Genomic DNA, 23,560 nt, shown 5'->3' with positions numbered 1-23,560 from the left:
AAAGCGGAGCTGGGAATTTAAGGGACAGCACAGCAGTGGCTAGCCTCCTTCCTGACAGAGCAGTCCCAGAGGATCCAGCTAGGGGAGCAGGTATCAGATAGAGGTACCCTCACCTGCTGCATCCTGCAAGGCTCTGCACTGTCCCCGCTCCTCTTTAACAACTATCTTCAGACTTTGGTGACAGCCCTTGCCCACATGGACTGCCTCATCTTTAACTATGCGGATGACACCCAGCTCATCCTCCAGATTGATAATTCCAGCTATGCCCAGGACGTGGCACAAAAAATCCTGCGATTTACGGTTAACTGGATGACTGTCAACTCATTGAAAATCAACCCAGATAAAACGGAACAACCCACGAAAGACAACCCCTGGAGCGACAGTTTCTGGCCCCAAGAGCTGGGTGCCACCCCCACACCAGTACATGCCGTAAAAAGCCTGGGCATAAAAAATTGACTCAAAGCTCTCCATGGCCAACCAAGTCACCACAGTGGTCGGAACATGCATAGGGCTTATGAGACAATTGCAAAAACTTGTCCCCCTCCTTTCAACTGCCTTGCTGAAAATGATCGTATCAGCCACGATTGTATCCAGATTGGATTACGGCAACGCCCTATACATAGGTCTCCACCAGAAGTTGACTAATAAATTACAGGTGGTGCTGAATGATGCAGTTAGACTGATCTTTAGGTTGCCAAGACGGGCCTACGCCTCCCCCCTGAACCGCAAGCTGCACTGGCTTCCAATGAAACAGAGAGCTAGATTTAAGGGCCTCTGTATCGGCCACAAGGCAATCCACGGTAAAGCCCCGGCCTATATTAAAGAATGCCTGAAAAACTATGTTCCGAGTTGCACACTGCGCTCGTCCGAGACCTGCCGCCTGGCCACTCCAGGCTACAAAACTTCATCCAACGGAGGTCGAGCATTCTCCAACCAGCTCCCACAACAACCTGCCTTGGGAACCAGCACTTCTCCCATTCAGGAAACAGCTTAAGACGCTTCTGTTCAAAGACACACTTGACACGACTTAATTAGCATACTATATGGCCATGCACCCGGGGCCCATGACGACCTCTGGTAACTCTCTCTCAAGCGCTTAGAGACCTGCTGGTGATTGGCACTATATAAAAATCAGTTAAAAATAACAACAACAAGGAGGCTGGATCTCTAGTCGATCGATCAAAACAAGCCGCTGTTTGTTTTGATTGTTGAGCACCACAACACAGGGATTTCCTTGGCCCGTATTCATTTTAATGCCCCTTTTGCGCCAGGTTGGATTCGATGAGGAACTAAGTGGAGTGGCTGTGGGCACGGAATCTGGTGTATGCTATAGTGACTAAAGTTTGCGCCTGCTTCTGCTCCCACCACAGTCCCAGACTTGCCTATGCACACCTGTTGCACATTGCCAGTCGGTGTTAGTGCGATATAATTTGCCTAAGCAAAGACTTTATTGTGCAAGCACAAAGATATTATGTGAAACAATCCATGTGCAAAATTTGGTATCGCATTCAGCAGTACCTGGATGAGAATTTATTTTGTGAATTTCCACACACAGGAGCAACGCGACAAGCCTTAAAAGTTTGTATCCTCCCTGTTTCCAAAGTGATTAACGCATTAAAGTGACTCAGGAAGGTGAGAGAGAATTTTGGACTTTGTCAAAAATGTATTTGTACAGTTTGAACTCTGTATGATATCAGATGACTAGAGTAGGCTTTAATCAGTTTCTTACAAGGTGACTTACGGCTGACAGAAGAACAAATCCAATATACACACATTATTCTAAACTGTTTGAGCAATTGGTCATGTGCGATTTCACACAATTTTTTTAATTTGGAGATTCGAGTTAAAAAAAAGCTACGTAAGTGGTTGATCTATTCTACCTACCTCTCATGAACATTATTGATGTATTTAGTAAGGTCAAATCTTGTGCCGGTGATAAATTCTACCTTTACACACAAAAATATTATGGACGTCAAAATGAATGCAGCCTGGAAGCTACTTGGGAGCAGAGTTCTAAGACTTTAAGTACTTCTAGCATAAGGTATCAATCAAAAACATATTTCAAAATCAAAGAATCTAGTTGGTCGCCATAACATTTTGGTTGTTCTCTCTGCTCTGGCTGCAACTGAAGTTTACTCTTTAGTATCTCAGAAAGAGAGAAGCAACAATTATCAAACACTTTGCACAATGAATGTTCTTAACTATATATTCACTTTGCCATATTAATTCTCTTCACCAAATATATTTTAAAATATTAATTTGGATGTGGTCATAATATTTTTAAAGCTTATCTGTGTCTCTTAGGGCCAGATGTATATAGATAGCATTTTGCGATTCCCTAATTGCGAATCACAAGGATTCACAAGTAGGAAATCGCAAAATGCAATTTATGAAGGTGTATAGTACACCTTTTGCGATTCCTAGGGTGTTGCAAATGACCTATTTCATGAATATTAATGAGGTAGGTCACAACTTGCGACTCCCTAGGAATCACAAAAATCATGGGGATGGTGGCCTGCTGAGATCAGCAGCCCACCATGTCCGTGATTGTTTTTCAATAAAGCAATCTTTTTTTTATGTAAAGCAACCCGTTTTCCTTAAAGGAAAATGAGATGATTTACTGAACGAAATATGAAAAGTTTTCTTAAAAATGGTTTTACAGACATTCACAAAGGAAAAGGGGGACTTTGGGGACCCCTTCCTATTTGCGAATGGGTTACCACCTACTTGAAGTAGGTGGTAAAATGTGAATGTTTTGCCACAGCAATTGTGGTCACAAAACATTGATACATACCGATGCGATTCCGTATTAGGAAAGGACGTCCTAAACACGCCCCTTCCTAATGGGTTACTGAATAACAAATTTAGGTTTGCTGCATTGGAAAAGTAATTTTTGCATTTGCAAACCGGCAGATTCTGCGAATCTGCCCGTTTGTGAATGCAAAAATGCTTGATACATCTGGCCATTAGACTTTTGTCATTTGGCATGCTGGACGGCCTCTACTCTGCTGGAGAAGGACCACCTGCTGAAACTAGAGATCTCTACTAGGCAGGGGGATATTTCTGTACCTTCAGCAGTGCCACTGCAGTGACAGATCTGCTGAATGCATTGAGCTTTGCAAGCGTGTGCCAAGTTTGTGGTACATGCTTGGCAACGTTTTCATATTTCAATAAATAAACTCACAATGTGAGTCTGCTACTTGAAAAGTGGGTTATTCATTTGGAAAGGGGGTGCCCTTACCAACTTGATAAACGCACCCTTGTTAGGCATCAGAATAGTTCTCAGTGAAAGTCAGTTAACCTCTGGTTACTGTGACACAAGCAAAAGGAAATTCAATAGAGTAATGTGTGTAAAGTTCAAGCTGTACCAACAATTTTATGTACAAAAACAACACAATAAACTTTAAAACCTATTTAGAAAAAAATAACATTTAAGAAGCAAAAAACAACAAAAGTTATATAGGAGGAACTAGAGATATGAAACGTTGAACTATTAAGGCAAAACATGACTTGAAAGAGTAAAACACCAATGTATCACTTTGCGGTTGACCAGGGCCTCAACTAAATTTCAGGCTGATCTTAATGGAGCAGAAGTCAGCCATACTAAGCGGCTCGCACCAGTTAAAGATTTTACCTTGGGACTATGTCTAATTTTTGGAGCTCAATATCTTCCAGCAGAACAAGGTCCAATTCTTAAGCTGATGAGGGACATTAGAAGTCAGCTACGTCATCATAAAGCTCCTGCTGAAGGTGTTGATTTTGGCATGAAAAGCTCAGAATGGAGCAAAGTTAAATTTCAAAGCTGCCTAGGTCACATTGCCCCTGGGATAGACTCGCCTCCACACCCCAGTCCGAGGGTTTACCTTCATACTTAGGGGCCGATTCCGATCTCGCTCGGAAGGGCTCAGAAAGCGATCCGGCTGGAAAAAGTACGAGTCGTACGCATGTTTTCCGCCCGACTAGTACTGCTGTACGAGCGAGCAAGTACGATGCGAGAAACGCAACATCGCCGGCTGAATCGTTTCCGGGTCCGAACCCCTCCGTATGTCTCGTCCGTAAGCAAACCGTGCCATGCAATGTAGTCGATTTCCGACCAAGCCAGTACGATGCATGATTCGGACAGTCTGATCGAGTCAGAGCCTTTGACACGTAAACGCTCCGGGAAGCGGACTTCGGGGGTTCACGCCAGACCCCCCTTCCCCTGTAGCCTTACGAGTCGTTCATAAGGGGGGACCCAAGGGTCCCCCTACACATGCAAGTATGGTGCGGGTGGCACAGACGTGTCCCCACTACAGGTCGCGCCCTTGTGCGCAACTTACCTTTTTCATCAATGGGACCCTATGTACGTGTCGTACAACAGGCTCCTATTGACTTCAATGGGGCTTTGAGCGACCCGTGTCCATCAGCGCTCTGGCGCTCAGAGCCTAGTAGCACGAGTCAGTTGGAAAGCCCTCCGGATTCGAGTCAGACAGAGCTTTCTCCCAGCGAGATCAGAACCTGCTCCTTAGTCCCTTTTTTGTTCTCAAATATCATCAACGGGGAAAGGCTGGAAGCTGTATGTACTTAAGCCTCTGCGAGGCTAAATACTTTTACCACTAGGTTCTTCTCAGCTAGGTTTGAATGTGGGAAAAATGCTAGACTGGGACAGGCCTGGTTTTCTTGCCAACCAAGCATGTACCATCCAAGGGGAATCCTCAGCACGTTGCCCCATTCCTCTTGAGGTGGAAAAAGTATGACATCTAGCTTTCCTCCACCTGCTGGGAACGGTTCTCCTGGTCATTTCTGCAGCCCGCAGACCCTCAGATAAAGCATCTCAGCACCAGGTCTGTCTCCAGCCAGGGCATGTGCAAAGTTCAGCAATCAATGGTTAGCTAGGCTCGCTGGGGCTCACAAGTGCTTTTGCTTTTTGTGTGCCTGGAAAAGGCAAACAAGAGGTCAGCCACTTGATCCTTGTAGAGCAGTTCCAGTTTCCTTCTTCCAGCAGTCAGGATGAGTCATCTTCTTAAAGATGTTTGCTTCCAGGAGTGTTCTAAGGATGTGTTGGTGAGCTAACAGTCTTAACCTGTGAGCTAACCAATGATTGGAGAATTCCTCCCTTTGATCATAACTAGGGCTCCCGGTATTATGGTAATAATTTTTTTGTCATTTCTGTCTGTATTTATCCATATTTATTTTTTGCTAATTTCACCTGTATTTATGCATATTTATTTTAGGTTTTGTGAAAAAATGAATCTGAAATGTGTATATTTCTTCATTTATTTAACCAATTAATGTCCACTCGTGCCTAAATGCTTGATAGGTTTCAATGATATATACACATTGGTAGAATATGCACTTATAAGAAAATATGTAAAGTTTTGTATCAAGGTTTAGCAAATCAACTGCTGTTTGGGGCTCTTTACTAAAATACATATAGTTTTTTAATCCCCTTGCCTGTCAATCTGCACAGCCATTAGCCTGGCAGTCATGATTGACAGCATTTAGAATCAATCAAAAACAACCCAGTTTCCATTTTTATCCACATTCAAAAATAAATACACACAGGAAAATAAATGGTTTTCTGTTTGTATTTATCTGTAAAAATCCGTAGACAGAAAACCGGGAGCCTTAATCATAACTACTTTCTCACCAGTTCTGCACCTATTGTCTTGGTTTATTGCAGGCCTTCCCATGATTCCCAAAATAAGATAACTCCTTCTTTGCACCACCTGGAGGAGATTCTCTTCTTGTCATAGACACGTACCTATAAGAGGTGTCCACCCCTCTGTCAGGGTCAGTACTGGTTTTCTATCCTGTTGAGGCTGGAGTCAATAATTCTGTAGTGTCCCTGCTAATGATTGGTAGCAGTTCCTGCCAGCTCCACTTGACACCTCCTAGTCAAAGTAAGAGCTGTTAAGGCTGTCGTTTGTTCTACCAAATGCCCTTGTGCCCCTCCCAGATGGGTAATCCCTTCTAAATGACTACTTGTGGACCACACCACTGTGTTCCTGGGCTCAGCGACTGAGTCATTGTCTTTCTGTAGCAAGCCAATCACAGATGTTTATTGGATCTCTGGAGCAAAGTTAAGATGCAAACTACTAAAAACCTAATTTTATAAGAGGCAGCGTGAAGTAAAATTCTTAAAGTTACTTTTTAAGTAAAGTTTAAAAAAATCTACCTTCATGATTCAATTCTTTTTGGGAAAATAAATGACAAATATATTTTAATCACCATCATAACTCCGGGGAAGTTATAGAACACTTACTCTGTGTATAGCTAGGCCTGTTTATTGAAAATGCAGCCCTATGTATAAATAAATATATAAATACAACTTTTGAACAAATGGTCATTGTAATTCATCCTATTTCTGCCATATTTTATTATTTATTAACCACCGATCCACCTGGGCTTTAGGACACACTTATGAGTACTTATTTGATTTCATAAAAATAGTTTTTTCCTACATGGCAAAGGCACTTTTCCCAGTCATGTGTCACAACAATGCTTACTGTCGAGTTATATACAACAATTGAATTGCACTGTGTTAGATCAGTCACCGTTAGGGTGGTCTTCCCCCCAACATTGTGTCTTCCTTCTCCAAATTTTTCTGACCTCGTTCTTGATGGCCTTAGGACGTTCTGCACTTTACCACCACTAACAAGTGCTAAAGTTCTTGCGCTCTCTCCTCTAACCATGGCAATATTGGCTTATCCCCAATTGGCATATTTCATTTACTTATGATTCCCTAGTAAAGTGGCACTACTTGTGGCCAGGTCTGTAAATTAAATGCTGCTGATGGGCCTGCAGCACTGATTGCATCACCCACCGATGATGATTAAAACATGCCTCAGGCCTGCCATTGCAGAGCCTGTGTGTGCAGTTTAAACTGCCAATCCAACCTGGAAAAATGAACCTTTTGCCAGGCCCAAACCTTACATTTCAATACATATAAGTCACCCCTGGGTTAGGCCCTGGACAGCACTGAAGGCAGGGTTGAATTCCAGTTAAAAAGCAGGGTATATTCTTTAAAGTTTTACATTTCCTGGTAGTGAATGAACACTTAAACTTGTTTTATTTATACAAAATTAAGTCCTATCCATCCCGTAGGATAATATTGTAACTCCTTATTACATCCTATAAGTGTCATTTCCAAATAGGAAAATATAGGCAATTCAAGTTTGGTGTCTCTGAATCACAATTCAAAATCCTAACTTACAGTGAAACCGGATTTTAAATTGCCATTATGAGAATACCACTTTTAGAGAGATGGCTTTTTCTTGCATTAGCTATTTGGTGCATGCAGCCTGCCTCAGGTCACAGGACTGGATGAAGTTGGCAGCTGGGCTTTGTGTATTCCTCATAGACAGCCACACACGGTAGGAGCTTAAGTGCCATCCCTGCCAGGATGGGAGGGAGGAGTTGGGCTCAGACTTATTTACACCTGAATAGGTGGTGTTCTGCCTCAACATAAAATGCTATATACACTCTGCAATTGGTCTGGAGCAAGGGCCGGGCATCTATCCACTTTAAAGGCATGCCTCTAGAAGCTTTTCCTCACTTCAAAGGCACAATTGGCTATAAATACTGGACGTCAGGCACCACCACTTCAGTACACTTCTGGAAATGTGGATATTCTGCTATGAACAAGGACGGCTGTGCTCCTGAAGGATGACCACTCTACTGGACTGCCCTCTGCTGGATTCCTGCTTTGCTGTGCTGCACTGCTGAATGCTGCCATCTTACCTGGGTGAGAAGGACTGGAGCTGCATCTCTTGTACCCAGTACTGAGAGTGACTCCCAGGGCGAGTTGGCTGGCTTCCTGACCTGAAGCCTCAGGGGCATAACATACTTCCATCAACCTTGCATCCGCACCTGAACTCTGCCATCTGTGAGTGTACCCTGCCAAGTGGTGCCACCTCAGTCCTGGATCCTTGGAAGCGGGCTTAAGTGGACCCAGCAGAATTGATGCATCTCCTTTGCTGCTAATGTGCACCCTCGAGCAGAACTGACATATCACCGATTCTGCGTGGATTGAGCCTGTTGCACAGACCCACTTCGCCGCAGCCGAAATATCCTCCAGTATCACCACTGCGTAACGCATCCTCATCACAGGTCCTCACATCCTTATTGACAGTAGCCTCGACGATTACGCTAGACTCTGCATCAAAGCTTCACAGCTCTTCGTAACTGACACATCACGCTGACTGTGCACCACCCTCTTGTCACCGTGCTTCACATTGCAAAACCCATCAACGGGATCCAAAACATTGACGCAATAGAACATCACACCGCAGCATTGCTGCATCTCAAAATCGATGGATAGCTTCTGCTTTGCAAAGCATCTTTAACTGTGCAAAGCATCTGCACCACTGATGCATGCAATACTTAGCAAGCCAGGATTTAAGATTCTCTGTTCATCAGGCCTGAATAAGTCCCTGTAGCCAGCCCACACTCCATCACGGTTGGTGTCTATTTGTAACTTAGTCGTGTCCAGCGCAACCAGATACCCACATTTGGGGCCTCATGTAGGTGGGCTTGCATTTACCACTTCATAAATACCGAATCATACCGAATCGGTATTTATGAAGTGGTAAATGCCATGTAGGTAATGAGTCGGTAATTATTACCGAATCGCTAAAATTCGGTAATTACCGAATCGGTATTTACCGATTCGGTAATGAGGCATACCTTCCCATTGATGGGAAGGAATGCCTCATTACCGAATCGGTAAATACCGATTCGGTAATGGGGGGAACACTTGCAAGGGTGGCAGGGTGTCACATTGACACCCTGTTGCACCCCTGAATCGGCCATGTGTGCACATGTGGCACACATACATGCCCTAAGGGCATGTATGTCTGCCACATTGCACACTTGTAGGCGCTATGAAATGCATTTCCACATCCATACATTATTTACCACCAACTATTAGTTGGTGGTAAATACCGACTCATAACAACACCCACACACTCCCCCTACATCTCATTTCTGTATTCGGAATTTACCGAATCGGTAAAATTACCGATTCGGTAATTATTACCGATTCGGTAAATTCCGAATACAGAAATTGTCCCCCTACATACCAAAAGCCTAAATACCGGTCGGTAACGGTATAATTACCGAAAATCGGCCGTTACCGACCGGTATTTGGCTACCTACATGAGGCCCCTGGTGCTTTATGCCCTTTCACACAATTTCCTCTAAAAACATCAAAAATCAATTTTGCTAGTCCTTCTAATTGGATTTTTGTTGTTTTGGTTGTTTTATTTATTAATAATCACTCTATGTTTCTAATTCGGTTGTGGCTCCTTTTGTGGCATGGCTCGGCACCTCACATGCTCAGCATCAACGCACCTAGGGTTAAGGTACTTTTGTTCAGTGGACTTCACTTGGTTCTTATATGTGGCCTGCACTCCAATACAGTCGTCCTGAACATTTGACTTTGTTCTGGTCCGGCGCGATCAGATATCACAAATAGAACATTTTGCTCCTAGGTGCTATTTTTACCTAAAAACTTTCGAAATTCAATCGTTCAAGTTCTACTTATTGGATTTTTCTTGTTTTGGTCTTTTTTTATTTAGTAAATAAAGGGCTGTGTTTCTAACGTTGTATGACATTTTTTGTGTGCTGTTTTCACAGTTGTACTGTTTGAAGTGTTGCACAAATATTTTGTATGTTGCCTCGTGGGGGAGATAAGTATTTCTTTAGTTTACCCTCACACACCCTAGTGGTGTCATGCTTCATCATCGGATCACCCAGACCCCTAGAAGTCCGGGTGGGCTCGACCACAGTATTGGGAGTGCTTTTAATATGTTTAAGACAGAGGGGGTTAACTAGATAAAATACCTCAGGCAGATCCCCAGTTTCCCTTTATTTTTGGGTCTGTCTGGGTAATTAAATACTTATCTCCCCCACGACCACGGTTGTATTAGGCACAACCTTAATCTCAGGAGTTTTCATTTCCCTCTTTCCTTTAGCTTTTTTGGATCTCTCTGAAGGTCCGTTAGAGTATTTTTTGTGAATATAGTTTGTAGGGAGGATATACTCTAACCATTCCTGCCTCTCTTACCCTTTAAGTCATTGGGATTTCCCAGTGCCATGTTGTGTTATAGATTATTGAGCAGCGCACAGCTGTGGGTTCGAACACCTTTATCTTGAGAACTGAACTGTCTCTCAAAAAAATTAAAAAGAAAATAGCTCAGCACCTTTGTCTCCTTAACTAGTTTTTATATTGTCACCATAATACTTATGATTTAAAGTAAGCATACACACATCACACACCTGCCATGGCTGAACAACTAGGGATTGGTTACACAGATGAGATGGCGTCTGCTATCTTAGCAGGACCATCATTGCTTCCAGACACAAATATTGGTCAGAGTCTTTCCCAAGCACAGAATTGGGATGAATTAAAAGAACTCAAGCGCTGTCAGATGAGAACTCTCCTACACGGAGCCATCATGACAGAGTATCTCCGTGGGAATATAGCACCAACAGGCTTGTTGGTCTCGAATGCACCCAGGATTTTCCTGGATGATCCTCTTTTTAAGAAAGAGTGGTCACTCATTGCATGGCGCTGTTCAAGAGATTGGCTTATCCTGATAATTAATACAGCCAAGCGCTTGTCAGATGCCATACTAATCAAAATCAAAACCAGCGAGGACCACCTGATTACAGAAATTAAATTATCACTCTATAAAAAGAAGCTTGAAGAGGTGAATAAAGAGATTATTGAACACAAGGAGTACCTCATGCAAAAAAAGATTTCCAAATTACAGAAAGACCTCAAAAAATTTAGCCACGAGAAGATATACCCTTACATAAAGGATGATTACAAAGGACAGGACAATTCAGACACAGGATCCTCACGGAATGACCAATTGGGATCCTCTGATTCCGAACAGGATAGCTGGTCTAGTGATGGCTCATATAAGAGTTGGCAAAACAAACCAAGAAGACCTCGACGAGGAGGCTACAATCAGAGATTTGGACACCCACAACTATACCCATGGTCTGGTCCAGTGAATATATGCTATCAACAGAGACCATTGCGCAGTGATGGTTTTGAAGGCGCTGAATCAGCTCCAAAACAGCAGCGTTGTGTCTAGCCGATCCATGCAGCAGAGGTGATGCGTTGGTTCTGATCCCCACAGCAGAGTCAATGAGTCAGTTCTGATCAGCGCAGCAGTTGCGATATGTCGGTTTGACAGCGGATGTATCGGTTTCACTTGAACATGCACCTTAGGCCCACTTCAAAGGGTCAGGGACTAGGATGGCACCACTTGGGAGGGAAAACTCACAGATGGTTGAGTCCAGGTGCAGAAGCAGGGTGGTTGGAAGTCTTTTATGTCCCTGAGACTTCAGAGCAGGAGGTCAGCCAGCTAGCCCTTGGAGTCACTCTGGGATCAAGTGATGCAAGCCCAGTCCTTCTCTCCCATGCAGGGGACAGCAGTCATTAGGGCAGCACAGCAATGCAGCAGTCCAGCAAAGCAGTAGTCCATCAGAGTGGCAGTCCTTCAGCAGCACAGCAGTCCTCCTTTCTGTCAGAGTCTTCACAGGTCCTTAAGTGTACTGAGGTGGTGGTGTCTGAAGTCCAGTACTTATACCCACTTGTGCCTTTGAAGTGGGTGAGAGTTCATAGACAGGCACTTAAGTGCACAGATGTCCCTCCTTCCTAATTTGGCTTCAGAATCATTACAAGGGGTATGCAGCCATTGGTGGGGGATAGGACATAGCTATTCAGGTGGAAGTGAGGCTGGGTCTATCTCCTCTTTCCCATCCTGCCAAGATGGCCCCTCATGTCACACCTAAGCCCCCATTGCTTGTGGATGTCTAGGAGGAACACACAAGGCCCAACTGCCACCCACCCTAGACATGTGATCAGAGATGGGCAGCAGGTACCAAATGGCTAAGGTAAGAAAATGTCAACTTTCTAAAAGTGGCATTTTTGGAACCGCAATTTAAAATCTGACTTCGCCATAAGCTTGGATTTTAAATTGTGATTCTACAGACACCAAATGTGGAAAGTCTATCTCTTCACAATGAGAAATTACAATTCGACAATGGAATACGGCAATCCCAATGTTATCCTATAGATGAGATAGTACTTGCAGTAGTGAAACACCATAATGGGAGATTTTTTCACCAGCATGAGATGAAAAAGTTAAAAGTACATGCCCTGACTTTTAAACATGTTGCACCCTGCCTCCGGGTTGTTCAGGGCCTACCTTAGGGGTGACATATGTATATAAAGGGAAGGTTTGGGCATGGCAAGAGGTTTATCTTTCCAGGCCGAAATAGCATTGTAAACTGCACACACAGGCTCTGAAAAGGCAGGCCTGAGCCATGGTTAGAGGGCTAGTTAATTTGGTGGCACAATAAATGCTGTTGCCCGCTAGTAGTCTTTATTTACAGACCCTGGGCACATGTATTGCACAGCACTAGGGACTTACAAGTAAATTAAATATGCCAATGGTGGATGAACCGATATTACCATGCACTTTAGCACTGGTTAGCAGTGGTAAAAAGCTCACAGTCCTACGGCCAGCAAAAACGAGGTCTGAAAAAAGTGGAGGAGGAAGACAAAAAGTTGGGGGGGAAGACCACCGTAACACTGTCAGGCCTAGAACAAACCAACTAACTAAATCATTTCTTGTGGCAAGTTTCACAAGAGAAAGAATGCTAAGTATGAAGGTAATGTTTTTTCACAAACTAAATCCCCAATGCCAGTTGGCCAGTTGGACCTCAAACTCTTGGGAGCAAGCCTAACTTTTGAAGACGTAAAACTATTCTTCCAAGTTCATAGATGTGTGCAATTTTCTATGGTGGTACATTTGTTTACACTGACTTCTATGTCAACAGTTTTATAAGCAAAAGTCCACTTTTAGTTTGCTCCATTTTATATTTTTTATCTTTTAAGTGGTGTTATTTAATACATTTTTACAATTTGCATTACCTGGTTATCCTAGATTGTCTTTTCCTGTAAAGCTATTACTTTTTGAATTGTTGACTTTTGTAAACCATCAAGCTTTTCTCACCCCTGTAAATGGTGGGAAAAGGATACCCTAATGAGATTTTGGATTGACTATGCAAGCCTATTGACAATGGCATTCTGGAGGCACAACTTTAACAGACAGACAGTTTCTGTTCACTCTTGCACCGTGGGAGTTCACATTAAGCCTTTAGAAAAGAGAGTAATATCAAAAGAATATGTTATGGATTGCTGTGTCTTACAAGCTTAAACGATTCAGATGGCATCATAAATAGTTGAATATTGAGGAAGCAGTCGAGAGAAGTTGTATCAAACTATGTTCATTGACACTGTTTCACCGAAATATAGGGCACCTAGTTGTTGATGCTTGTAATGTAATATTACAAAACCATATCCTATACATAAAATACTAAAAGAAAAACAAATGATATTAAGCTTTGTCCTAAGAAGGCTGAAATGAACACTGGACCATGTTTACCTGGACAAGGTACATAGCAGGGCATATTTAGTGGAGTATCTTTTAATGGTAGATCTCCACACATCACATTTTCCACTTGCTTCGTCACATCAGAGAATGAGGCATCATGCACCACGCATGTTATATTGCGAATCTGATAACCATCTCCACATTGGGCACCCTAGAGACACAAAAAGGTTCTTTTTTAAGCTTTGGTTAAATAGATAAACACAGCTGCTACCAGAGATATGTCAGAAATAAACATTTAGATTGATGGTCCTATCTTCATTACACTGAACACATATTGCAAAGGCAACATTTTCGTAAGTATAACACTGGTAATTGTGACTGTTGTCTACTTTTTAATATATCCATTTTATCAATTTGAAATCGTTCAATTGGTTATTAATGAGGTAGTTTTGGTCAGGAACAGAAAATTAAATATATCAAGAAAAAAAGGTAATTCAGGTAATTTTAAATTGTACTTATTTAATTTTCTACAGCTCTTCAACCCACACATCTTCAGTTTCCAACTGCTGTAAATAGCTTGCGTTACTATTTCCCTATTTTAATGGAATTCAAAATACTGCTCTGAGAAGGTTGGAAATTATGGTCAGTCTTGCTGGGATGAGAGCTTGTGACCTGCTGCTTACTGCATGTTTCAGTGACAAACATTTAATTCAGTGAGCAACTCCTACTCCCACCTTAAACAACCCTAATTAGTAAGTTCACAAATTTCAGGGCATATTATGAGGGCCTTGCATCATGCTTGCACCATACAAAGTGGTAAATGCACAGCAGAAAGCCTCATGTCATAATTATTAAGCCAGACAAAGCCACCTTGTGTGGCTTGGAATATCTTCACAAATATGGAGTAATGCAAAGCGGCACAAAATTGCTTTATTGCTTTACTTTGCCCAAGGGAGGCATTCCATGGGCATTGTGGTAGGTGTTCCCACACAACTCCCATGGTTTATGACGCATTCCCATATTCACAAGGACTTGTGCATCTGGGAACAGGTCAAAATCTTACTCCTCCCGAGGTGAGGTGTAACAAGGGGAGATATCTTTATTCTCCTCATATTTTACTCTTTCTAATTGTGCTGCATTTTACAGCACATATAGAATGCGGAACACACTGCTATGGATTATTTTTGTGCAGGAAGGGGTACCTTCCTTCCGACAAAACTGGCACCCCTGCACCATGGTGCAAGGGTGCATGAGGTTGCTCTAGGCTGCCAATACAATGCCAGCACAGGGGGATTCAACTTGAATGCACCGTATTTCAAAGATAAGGTTTATTCCTGCCCTTTCCCTATGGCCCTGTGCCACCATTCCCATAAATGTGCCCACTCATTCGTAAGGGTCAAGAAATGTTCCTATGCAGGGCCAGTTCTAGGGTGGTGTGACCAGTGCAGCCAACCCTGGAGCTGACCTCATGGGGCAGTGTGTTTGGAAATGAATAACAAAAATATGTGATGCAGAGTTCCTTGTGATTCGTGCAGTTTTCAGGCAACAATAAAAATATCAAGATAAACTGAGGTGATCAATGTTCCTGCTAGAGAAATGTTGACAATTTGTTCTGTGGCAGTTTCCACTCATGGTAAAGTAGAGAAAAGGGTAAATGTGCCTGCTGCAAAGAACATTTATCTTGCAAATCACCAAACAGTATTGTATGTGGATCACTCAGTGGGTTACTCCTTTCGTCACAGACATCCTGTTGTTACTTTCAGTTCATAAGTTACAATTCTAATTTAGCACAGTGAACTTTGAACTGTCAAAGAGCTGCATGCAAACTGCATGGTATAGGTTGGAAAATTATGTTTTTTCAACAGTCTTTCCTTATTCTAATGTTGCTGAAATACATTCTCATTAATAAAGACAACCACTGTGGTTTATTTTAAATCCTGGATTTGTGCTTCTCCAGACCAAACACTTAAAATATACTACCTACTAGTATTGGCGATATGTGACTACTATACCTCGTAATCCTCATTGTTTTAGGTAACATTCCGATAGACTGATTTAAGCATGCATGATTTATTGGCTCTGTATAATGCGTGTGGAATGTTAAGTGCTCTGACACTGTACACTGGCATGAGTAGCGCTATAAAATATGTATTGTAGAGAGAGGCTATGGAGAGATGAAGGGCCCTGGTGTAGCGGTGTAGTCAGGGGATTTGTAGAGAAGGTGGTTTGAGGATACACCAACAAAGATGGTCTCCCTGGGCACCACCAGATTTTATCTATCATATTTTGTCTGTTCTCCATACATACACGTCCTTCCACCGGAGAGTCTACCCATGCCGACTTTCCATCTGACTATTATAAGATGGCAGCCTCCTTTAATCATAGAGTAATGCTGTTACTAGTGTTGACAAAGCTACTATTGTATTTTCAGGTATAATGCTGAACGTTAACGTAACTCAATCGAATTAACAATAATTGATATCCATACATTAGAATTAATTTAAGAACACATCCTGGATACAATCTTTGCTTAACTCCTGCAGTCTTTGACTTATATAGTCACTACTTGGCATTAAATTATCTTTCAAAGATGCCGGCTACGCGTTATGCTTAGGCAAACACTCTGTTTCAAACATGCTAGACTTTAAATCATGGTGCCCGCACACCACGTGCACACATTACTCGCGGACCACTACAAAAAGGACGCTGCTGTACAGACCACAAATAAGTAAGTGGAACAGGTCCTACGGTTCTCCTTTAGCTTTTCTTCAATCTGCCCAAACTGATTTGACCCCAAGATGTTAGCTTGTCACGGACCTTAAAGCCCGCGTCTCACCATAATGTCCGTTACCGCACTTTCATATACTAAATATGAGAGAAAAGTTTGGAACACCTGTGTTCACCTAACTAATACCCAGGTGATAAGTTTTCATGGACCCTGCAGTCCGAATTTACAATATGTTGGGGGCCATCACCTAGAGCACCTCACCATCGTGCCCATTACTGCCCTTTGAAAGGAAAATTATGAGCCACTTGAAGAAGCTATAAAATCATCAGTCCTTAGTTATGGAGGATAACATATGTCATCATGTCACTCACTTCAACATTTATTTCCTAACATGTTGTTATGAACCCCATAGCAACATCTTAACCCAGTGATGTTCTCACGTATTGCTCTACCGAATCTGTGATCCTTATTTCTGTGCCTTATGGAGCAGCGATACTGAGCATTGCCAGGGGGTAATGACAAAATTAACTGTAGGACGCTACTCACTATGGAGAATTGTCTTAAAAAAAATTTTAAGCTGCTGTTTACCCATGCATGATGTGATCAATGTAAACAAATGTCTTCGATTATAAATGCTGAATGATCTTTGTGCCACAAGATTCATCTACCCTGAGCTGAAATTGAAACACCTGATGTTAATACTATGAAAGGTATACAATACTAATATATATATTTCTGCCTAATATTCTGGGTTCATGGCACCAACTTATTTTCTTTAATATCAGTATCACAACTAAAGGTGACTCTTCTGCCAGTAACAATACGAGTCTCCCATGTTACTATTATCAGATATATCACGTCTCTAATGCCAGAAGTTTAAATGCCAGCACCACAACTAAATCATGGGCAAATTCTAGCAATCTACGCTTGCAAGCCCTTGTAACATTCCCTAATTTCACTTTTGACTCTTATACTTTCACACCTCCCCATTCACTGTTCTTTCAGTCACACCACTTGACGGACACTTTAGTTTTAAATGCATGGAATATAATTCACTTTCATGTTATTTAAGATTAGACATCTGGTAAAAATAATCCTTGCTTTTATCTTTGTTTTATCCAGTAGTGAAATTCAATTTGTTTGTAGTTGGATTGCAGTAGTGTCCCCTCTCCAACCAACAAAAATTCAGATACCAAAACAGAAGGGCAGGATTGGGACATTTCATTTGTGAACATTTACAATGACATCATTAAGTTGATATATAATATTCTGCCTTCGTCATTCCATCACTAAAATCTTGAGTTTGCATTAAAAGGACGCTGAAAGGAAAACAAATCTTTAAATTAAAGTTTCATTTATTAAGAGAGCAACATTATCAATAGCAGCACATAAACTAAGACAGTGGCCAGTTTAAGAAATCAAGGAGCTTGACATAGATGGAAGGAAACCCAATTGATATCTCTATAACCTATTATCCTACAATGAAATGGACATTACTGTTACGATTTCACAAAAAAGCAATACTTGGCTCCATAAATACATTATGTTTGATAGACTATTCATCAGGCTATTTACCATAAAGATGGTTACTTTTGACACAAAATCATTGGGATATATTTTTTCGAGTCCCTTGTCTTTTGTTAATTGCATTTTGTTCCAACACAAAAATCATTTTTTATTGATTGTAATTTTTTATTTCATAAATTGCTTCAATTAGGCTGTGAGGAATGTACTACCCACACATAGGTGACAGAAAACAATGCTTTTGGTTCACATTAAATATCGGTGTATTACTTTCAGGGTTGTTATCAGGTGTATCCAATCACTTTAATACATAGTATGTGATATATTTATACTTATCCCCATGGGGTGAGTTGTTAATTTAGTTTTGGCCTGAGAGAAAGTCAATTCTGTTTATGAACAGTTATCATCAGATGGACATATTCTTGTTTATACAATATATAGGGGTTTCCTATTCTGTTAAAATAATTGTTCATAACATTTTGTGTTTGTGTATTCTTGCAAAAATCCCTGGTGTTAGACATAGAATTTCTAGTCGTCAGATTATACACCCTGTACAATCAGTAACCAACACTCTAGTCAAGGTAAGCTAGATACACACTACAACATAAGCTGGTAGGCTTATCTAAAGAAGCAATGTGTAAAGTATTTGTGCAACACACACACAATAGCACAAGGAAAACAACACAAAAATACTGCACATAGGGTTAGAAAACCAGATTATATTTTTATGATTAAAACAAGACCAAAATGAAAAAAATCCAATAAATAAAACCGGAGCTATGAATTTTTAAGGAATAAATCAAAATGTAGTGCTATGGGGTCATGCAGAACTGGGGTAAATGCAAAGTTCAGGCCAACCACGATGGCAGGCAGACCGGCTACAGTACTCATACAGGCAACATCAAAGACTCAATGCATCAGCTCTGATCCGTGCAGGCAATGAAGATTTAGTCAATGAACCCCTTTATGTGATGCGTCATTGTTGAGCCACGCTGTCTGTCATTGTTGAACCGTGCAGTCTGTCAAAGTGATGTCATCGATCTGCTCCTGTGTGGGCGCCGAAGGGCAATGAGTCTGTTTCATTTGGCGCAGAGTCATCACTGCTTCGCTTTTGATGTGTCTGCACATCAGAACCTCACATTCGCAAGCCCATGACTGGTTTGGCACCCCTTAGTAGGGCAGGACTCAGAGATGGAAGAGTCCAGGTGCTGTTGCAGGATTGAAGGATGTCTTTGATGGCCCTGAGGCTTCAGAATTGGGGGCAATCCAGTAAGACTGTGGAGTTCCTCTGCATTCAAGTGAGATGGGTGAGAACAGAAAGGACCCCCTGCTGATGATCAACGCTCCCAAGGCAGGGAAAATATATTGTAAATAAAGACCTTAGGCAACCTACTATTTAACTTTGAAATTTAGTAAGATAAGGAGAACCAAGCAAGACAAATGAAATTCACCATTCTTTTTCATTAGCAAACATTTTAAAATCAAAACTGATTACTGATGACTCCATTGAATAAGTCCTATTCTATGAGTAAACTAAGTCAACTTGTCTAATCATCCTATCATGACAGGATATAGGGATATGTATCAAAAGGTCACAGAAATTATATTTCTGCAATATCAAGCAACAAATTACAAAACAGTATGTTGGCTTAAAATGTGGCTAATCCTTGGTAGGATTGTCTCAATGTACGTTTCGGTGACCAAAGCGCCTTCATCAGGAACACCACTGGTGTAACCAAAATATACCTGTAAAAATAATAAGCAGCGACAAATATGCTTGGATTGAACAGTTAGAAATAAGATGATGTTGTTTTCCCTTTTTCAGAACAATACTAAGAAACAGATAATTTATTAAATGGTCCTACAATTTAAAAGTGCCTATGTACATAGTAAGTGCAATTTCCAAAGATAGAATGGTGATCCTCCTAATAATCCAAATATAAAGTGTGAATAGAAGCGCTTGCTCCCAAAGTAGAGTTGTTGATCTATATCCTATCACGATAAGATACATGTAAATTATCCTATTTCTGATATTATAAGTATAACAAAGTAAAAATACAGTTAGCCATTCTTTCTACGGGAGGATACACAATCAAGTAGCTATACGGTAAACTACTTTGTACTATTGTGTTTGAGTAAGATGTTTATTTTAAATACCAGCTCTCCATGCATAATTTGAAATGCCATAGGTAGTGTTTCCTCTCTATATATTTATGATGTTGTATTAATTTAACGCTATAGTAGTATTTCCTACTTTCAGTTCAAGTCGAATTCTATTAAGTTAGCTTAGAGTTGGTTCTCAAAAGGTCGTTCTATGCCACTGCATCTATATGCCAGGGTTTACTCTTGTACTCCTGCCTTGTAATGTCTTGTAATGTTTTTCATCTCTGTGATAAAGAGCACATCAGCCTCGTAGAGCATAGAAGGATGTAGGTCTAGATGGGGCCCGCAGTAAGAAGCACGCAATTATGATTTTCAATAGTTTATAACTTTTGTTGTGTGAAGCAAAACAGATTGTTCGCATGCTTAATGTTTTCATGGTGCAGAGATTTCCAGCAACTGTGAAATCATTAAAAGTGTTTCATTTAATATTATTTATTTAAAACTAGCACATTTGTTATTAGGTGTGGACTGGTGTGATTCTAACATTCTGTTACAAAGAACATTATAGAAATCTGTAAAATCCAATTTCAAGGTAGAGGTTAATGATTAAAAGGGTTTTCTGAAGACATTTTCAAACACTTTTAAGAACAAAGGGCCTCATTTATGAAAAAGTGTTGCATCGCTGAGGTAAAACAGCGATGCAAACATTTTAACTGAGCCCTCCTTGTGACACCATTGATACGCCATATTTACTGTACAGCACTTCATGTTGCAAGGAATTACAAATGCATCACTAATCCTGACGTATCTGTCGGCGCAAAACTCACACATTGCTGGAGACGTGTCGTAAGCATAACACAACTTCAGCAATGCATGGGGGGCTATACACTTTGCACTACATCACCCTTATGCCTGCTATGAGACAGGCGTAAGGTTTTGACGCAGTGGTGTCCTAGAAGTGGCACAGTAAAATCTATTAGTTTTCACTGCACCACTACTACTAGGCTTTCTTGCAGGGGAATGCCCACCCTGCATACATTATACCAGATATCATTTAGCACAGAGATTTACAAAGTGATGCATCTGCCTAGATGCGTCACTTTGTAAATATGGTGTATCATGGCGTATTGTTTACGCCACAGCTGAGTCACGAAAAGTTATGCAGCGACAGCAAAAAAGTGTCGCAAGGGGGTCATAAATAAGCCCCGAAATGTTTATTTCTGCATTGATCTTCAATATGGCATGACACCATGTTGATTTTTCAGCCACTCATGTAGATTTTCTACTTGAGTGGCAACATATTGACCGTGAATGGTTGCATCTGCCTGCGACCGCTCATGTTGGGGAAATCTCACCGGGTGTCCTCCTAGCAATCAAAAATCATGCTAAGGGAAGCCAAATCTCAATCGCACTTGACAGCTTACTGTTGGCGAGCTGCACACAAAGAAAAACTTTGCCGCGCAGTAGTTGGTGGAATTTGGCTGGAACTCTGTGTTTTAGGCAAAACTGCACCACCTCAGCCGGCGGAGCAGAATTTTTCACCCACCCTTACTCAAAGGTACTGTCTACAGCTGCGAGGAGCTGGAGAGAGATATTTTCAATGGAAGTACCTGACTTTAGTTTTTCAAAATTGTATACCAATAAAACATGTGCTTTAAAACATAGCATGCATTGGCAAACTAGAGGTTCATTTGGGCTAATGTTTTTATCAAATATGACTGAACCAGGCTCATGAATACAATTAGCACTGCGCACAGTGCAAAATAACCTCCATAAATAAACTGTATCAAGTGCAGGTGCAACATTCAATTTGAAAGTGCATTTTAGGAGCAATGTCACTGCTAGTATGCACAAAAAAGAACAGTCAGACGATCACTGAAAGTACAAAATGTCAACATTATGCACTCACACAATAATCTTTGCTATTTATAAAAATGGAAATGTGGGCGCAAAAATAGCAACCATGGGTGCTATTCACATGGGTAATATATGACATTTGCTGCAGCTGATTCCTCTGCCATGAATGCAGAGAAATCAGCACTAGTAAATCCCAGTCAGGTAGAAGGAAGTGGACTTTCCATGCCTTAGACATTTGCGAATGCAGCAAACATTTACGTTCGTGGGCACTTACAAACTTCTCTCCAACTCCTTTCTTCCCTTAATATGGTTCAAATATACTCCACCTCTTTGCTAGAGTAACTCCTATTCCTGCTGCTATGTGGAATGGATCACCCTCAGATTTGATTAAGGTGAAGGATGAAAAGTGGTTTCTACCTGAGGAAACAAATGCATTTGCACAGGAAATCACATTCCCCCTGTGTGGAGTTCGCTTCTATGTAGGGCTCTTAGAAATAATAACACAATATTTCCAGAAGTACACCTGAAAACATATGCATGGTGATGCGTTCCAGGTGTGGGAATGTGTGCGAATTGCGAAAAAAAGACAAAAGCAGATTAAAGCAGAGATTGGAATTTCCTCCCATACTTTTTTGTTTTTTTCTGTTTTGTTTTTGCTGAATAGGACTATATGAGTTTTTGCCTGTTGACAACTTGACATGGTTTGGATCATTGTATTTTAACATTTATGATGATATATTTATTTATTCTTTAAAGTGGTATAATTGCAACATGATTAAGGCCGACTGTATATATTGACCAGTCAGAATTATGAGGGTGTCAATTTAAAAAAAAAAAAAAAAAAAAGAATTGCTGTGTGCAGGTCTCCAAACATATATGAATGGGCACAGCTAAAAAATATTTTTTTGTAAGTAGAAGTGACTTACTCATGAATTTATAGTAGGAAGACACAATTATAAATAAAGAGAGGGTTTGAGAATCTGTTTCTCTTTAGTCCCATGGCAGTTCACAATAGGAGTGGGCATTTCTTTAACTTCTCCAGTAAAGCTGGAGCAATTTGAGATATTTTTAATCAATATAAATATGTATATCTCAAAACAGTAATGATAAACTACACTATTAGTATGGCACGCCAGGGTGTTTCATTTAGTTAAATTTGTTCCCCATGGTCCACGTTGTTGTATTAGTGAGTCAACAATACTTAAATTAGTAAAATATTGCACAATTCTATGTAAATCAAAATACAATAATTAGATTTGGTTTACCCGTGGACAGATGGGAAAATTTTAATTTAAAGGTAAGTGTTTTTAAAGCAAGCACTGCAGAAATATCAATCGCTATAAAAAATCAGGCTCAGCTTTACATATTGAGCAGCAATTCTATTAAAAGGGTATTGAATTAGAAGAGCTATATTTGAAAGATCCACACATCTCTAATCCAGAAAGATTCAACTTCAATGTGTGTTCTGCAGCAAACTTCGATCTTTGACTGTAGATCAAATCAACCAGTTATGAGGTATTTGCCGGTGTTTGTTTAGTTAGTGATATGTCATTTGAAACGCGATTGCTCCATTCGCAGAAGAAAAATAAGCCAGGCTGCCCAATTACTTACTGGTAAATCTTCATCAAGCTGTGGACTGCTTGCATCTTTTATTGGGTAAAAGAATCAGTTCAGTTCAATAACTTTATTCGGGTAAATTAATACCCATAAAAGTACAGCATATTAATAAAGAACATAAACAAAGAATTGACAATACACAATACACAAATATTTATAAAAATATCACTGAGACAATTCATAGCAAGTTAAAAGGAACTTCATTGGTAATTTGTTATAAATAAAACAGTATGCCAGATAACAATAGTACAAGGTCATCCAACCGATAGGGAGTCAGAGATCGGGCATGGTATTACGCACTCTAATTGCAGATCTTAAAAAAGTGCTAGTGCGA

The 23,560-nt window shown here is 40.8% G+C and overlaps 1 protein-coding gene across 1 annotated transcript in view; it reads right to left on the bottom strand.

The window, feature by feature from the left end:
- The window catches only part of THSD7B (thrombospondin type 1 domain containing 7B), a 2,208,177-nt gene that overhangs the window by 70,020 nt on the left and 2,114,597 nt on the right, over positions 1-23,560 (bottom strand). The window contains exon 23 of the mRNA XM_085647534.1: positions 13,449-13,608. Coding sequence (XP_085503660.1) covers positions 13,449-13,608 — 160 coding nt within the window. The remainder of the gene's footprint in view (positions 1-13,448; positions 13,609-23,560) is intronic.

Source organism: Triturus cristatus, chromosome 3_2, assembly GCF_964204655.1.
Source record: "Triturus cristatus chromosome 3_2, aTriCri1.1, whole genome shotgun sequence".
In the NCBI taxonomy this organism is placed as follows: domain Eukaryota; kingdom Metazoa; phylum Chordata; class Amphibia; order Caudata; family Salamandridae; genus Triturus; species Triturus cristatus.
The sequence above is the reverse complement of the archived record's forward strand: the minus strand, read 5'-3'. Positions and strand labels throughout refer to the sequence as shown.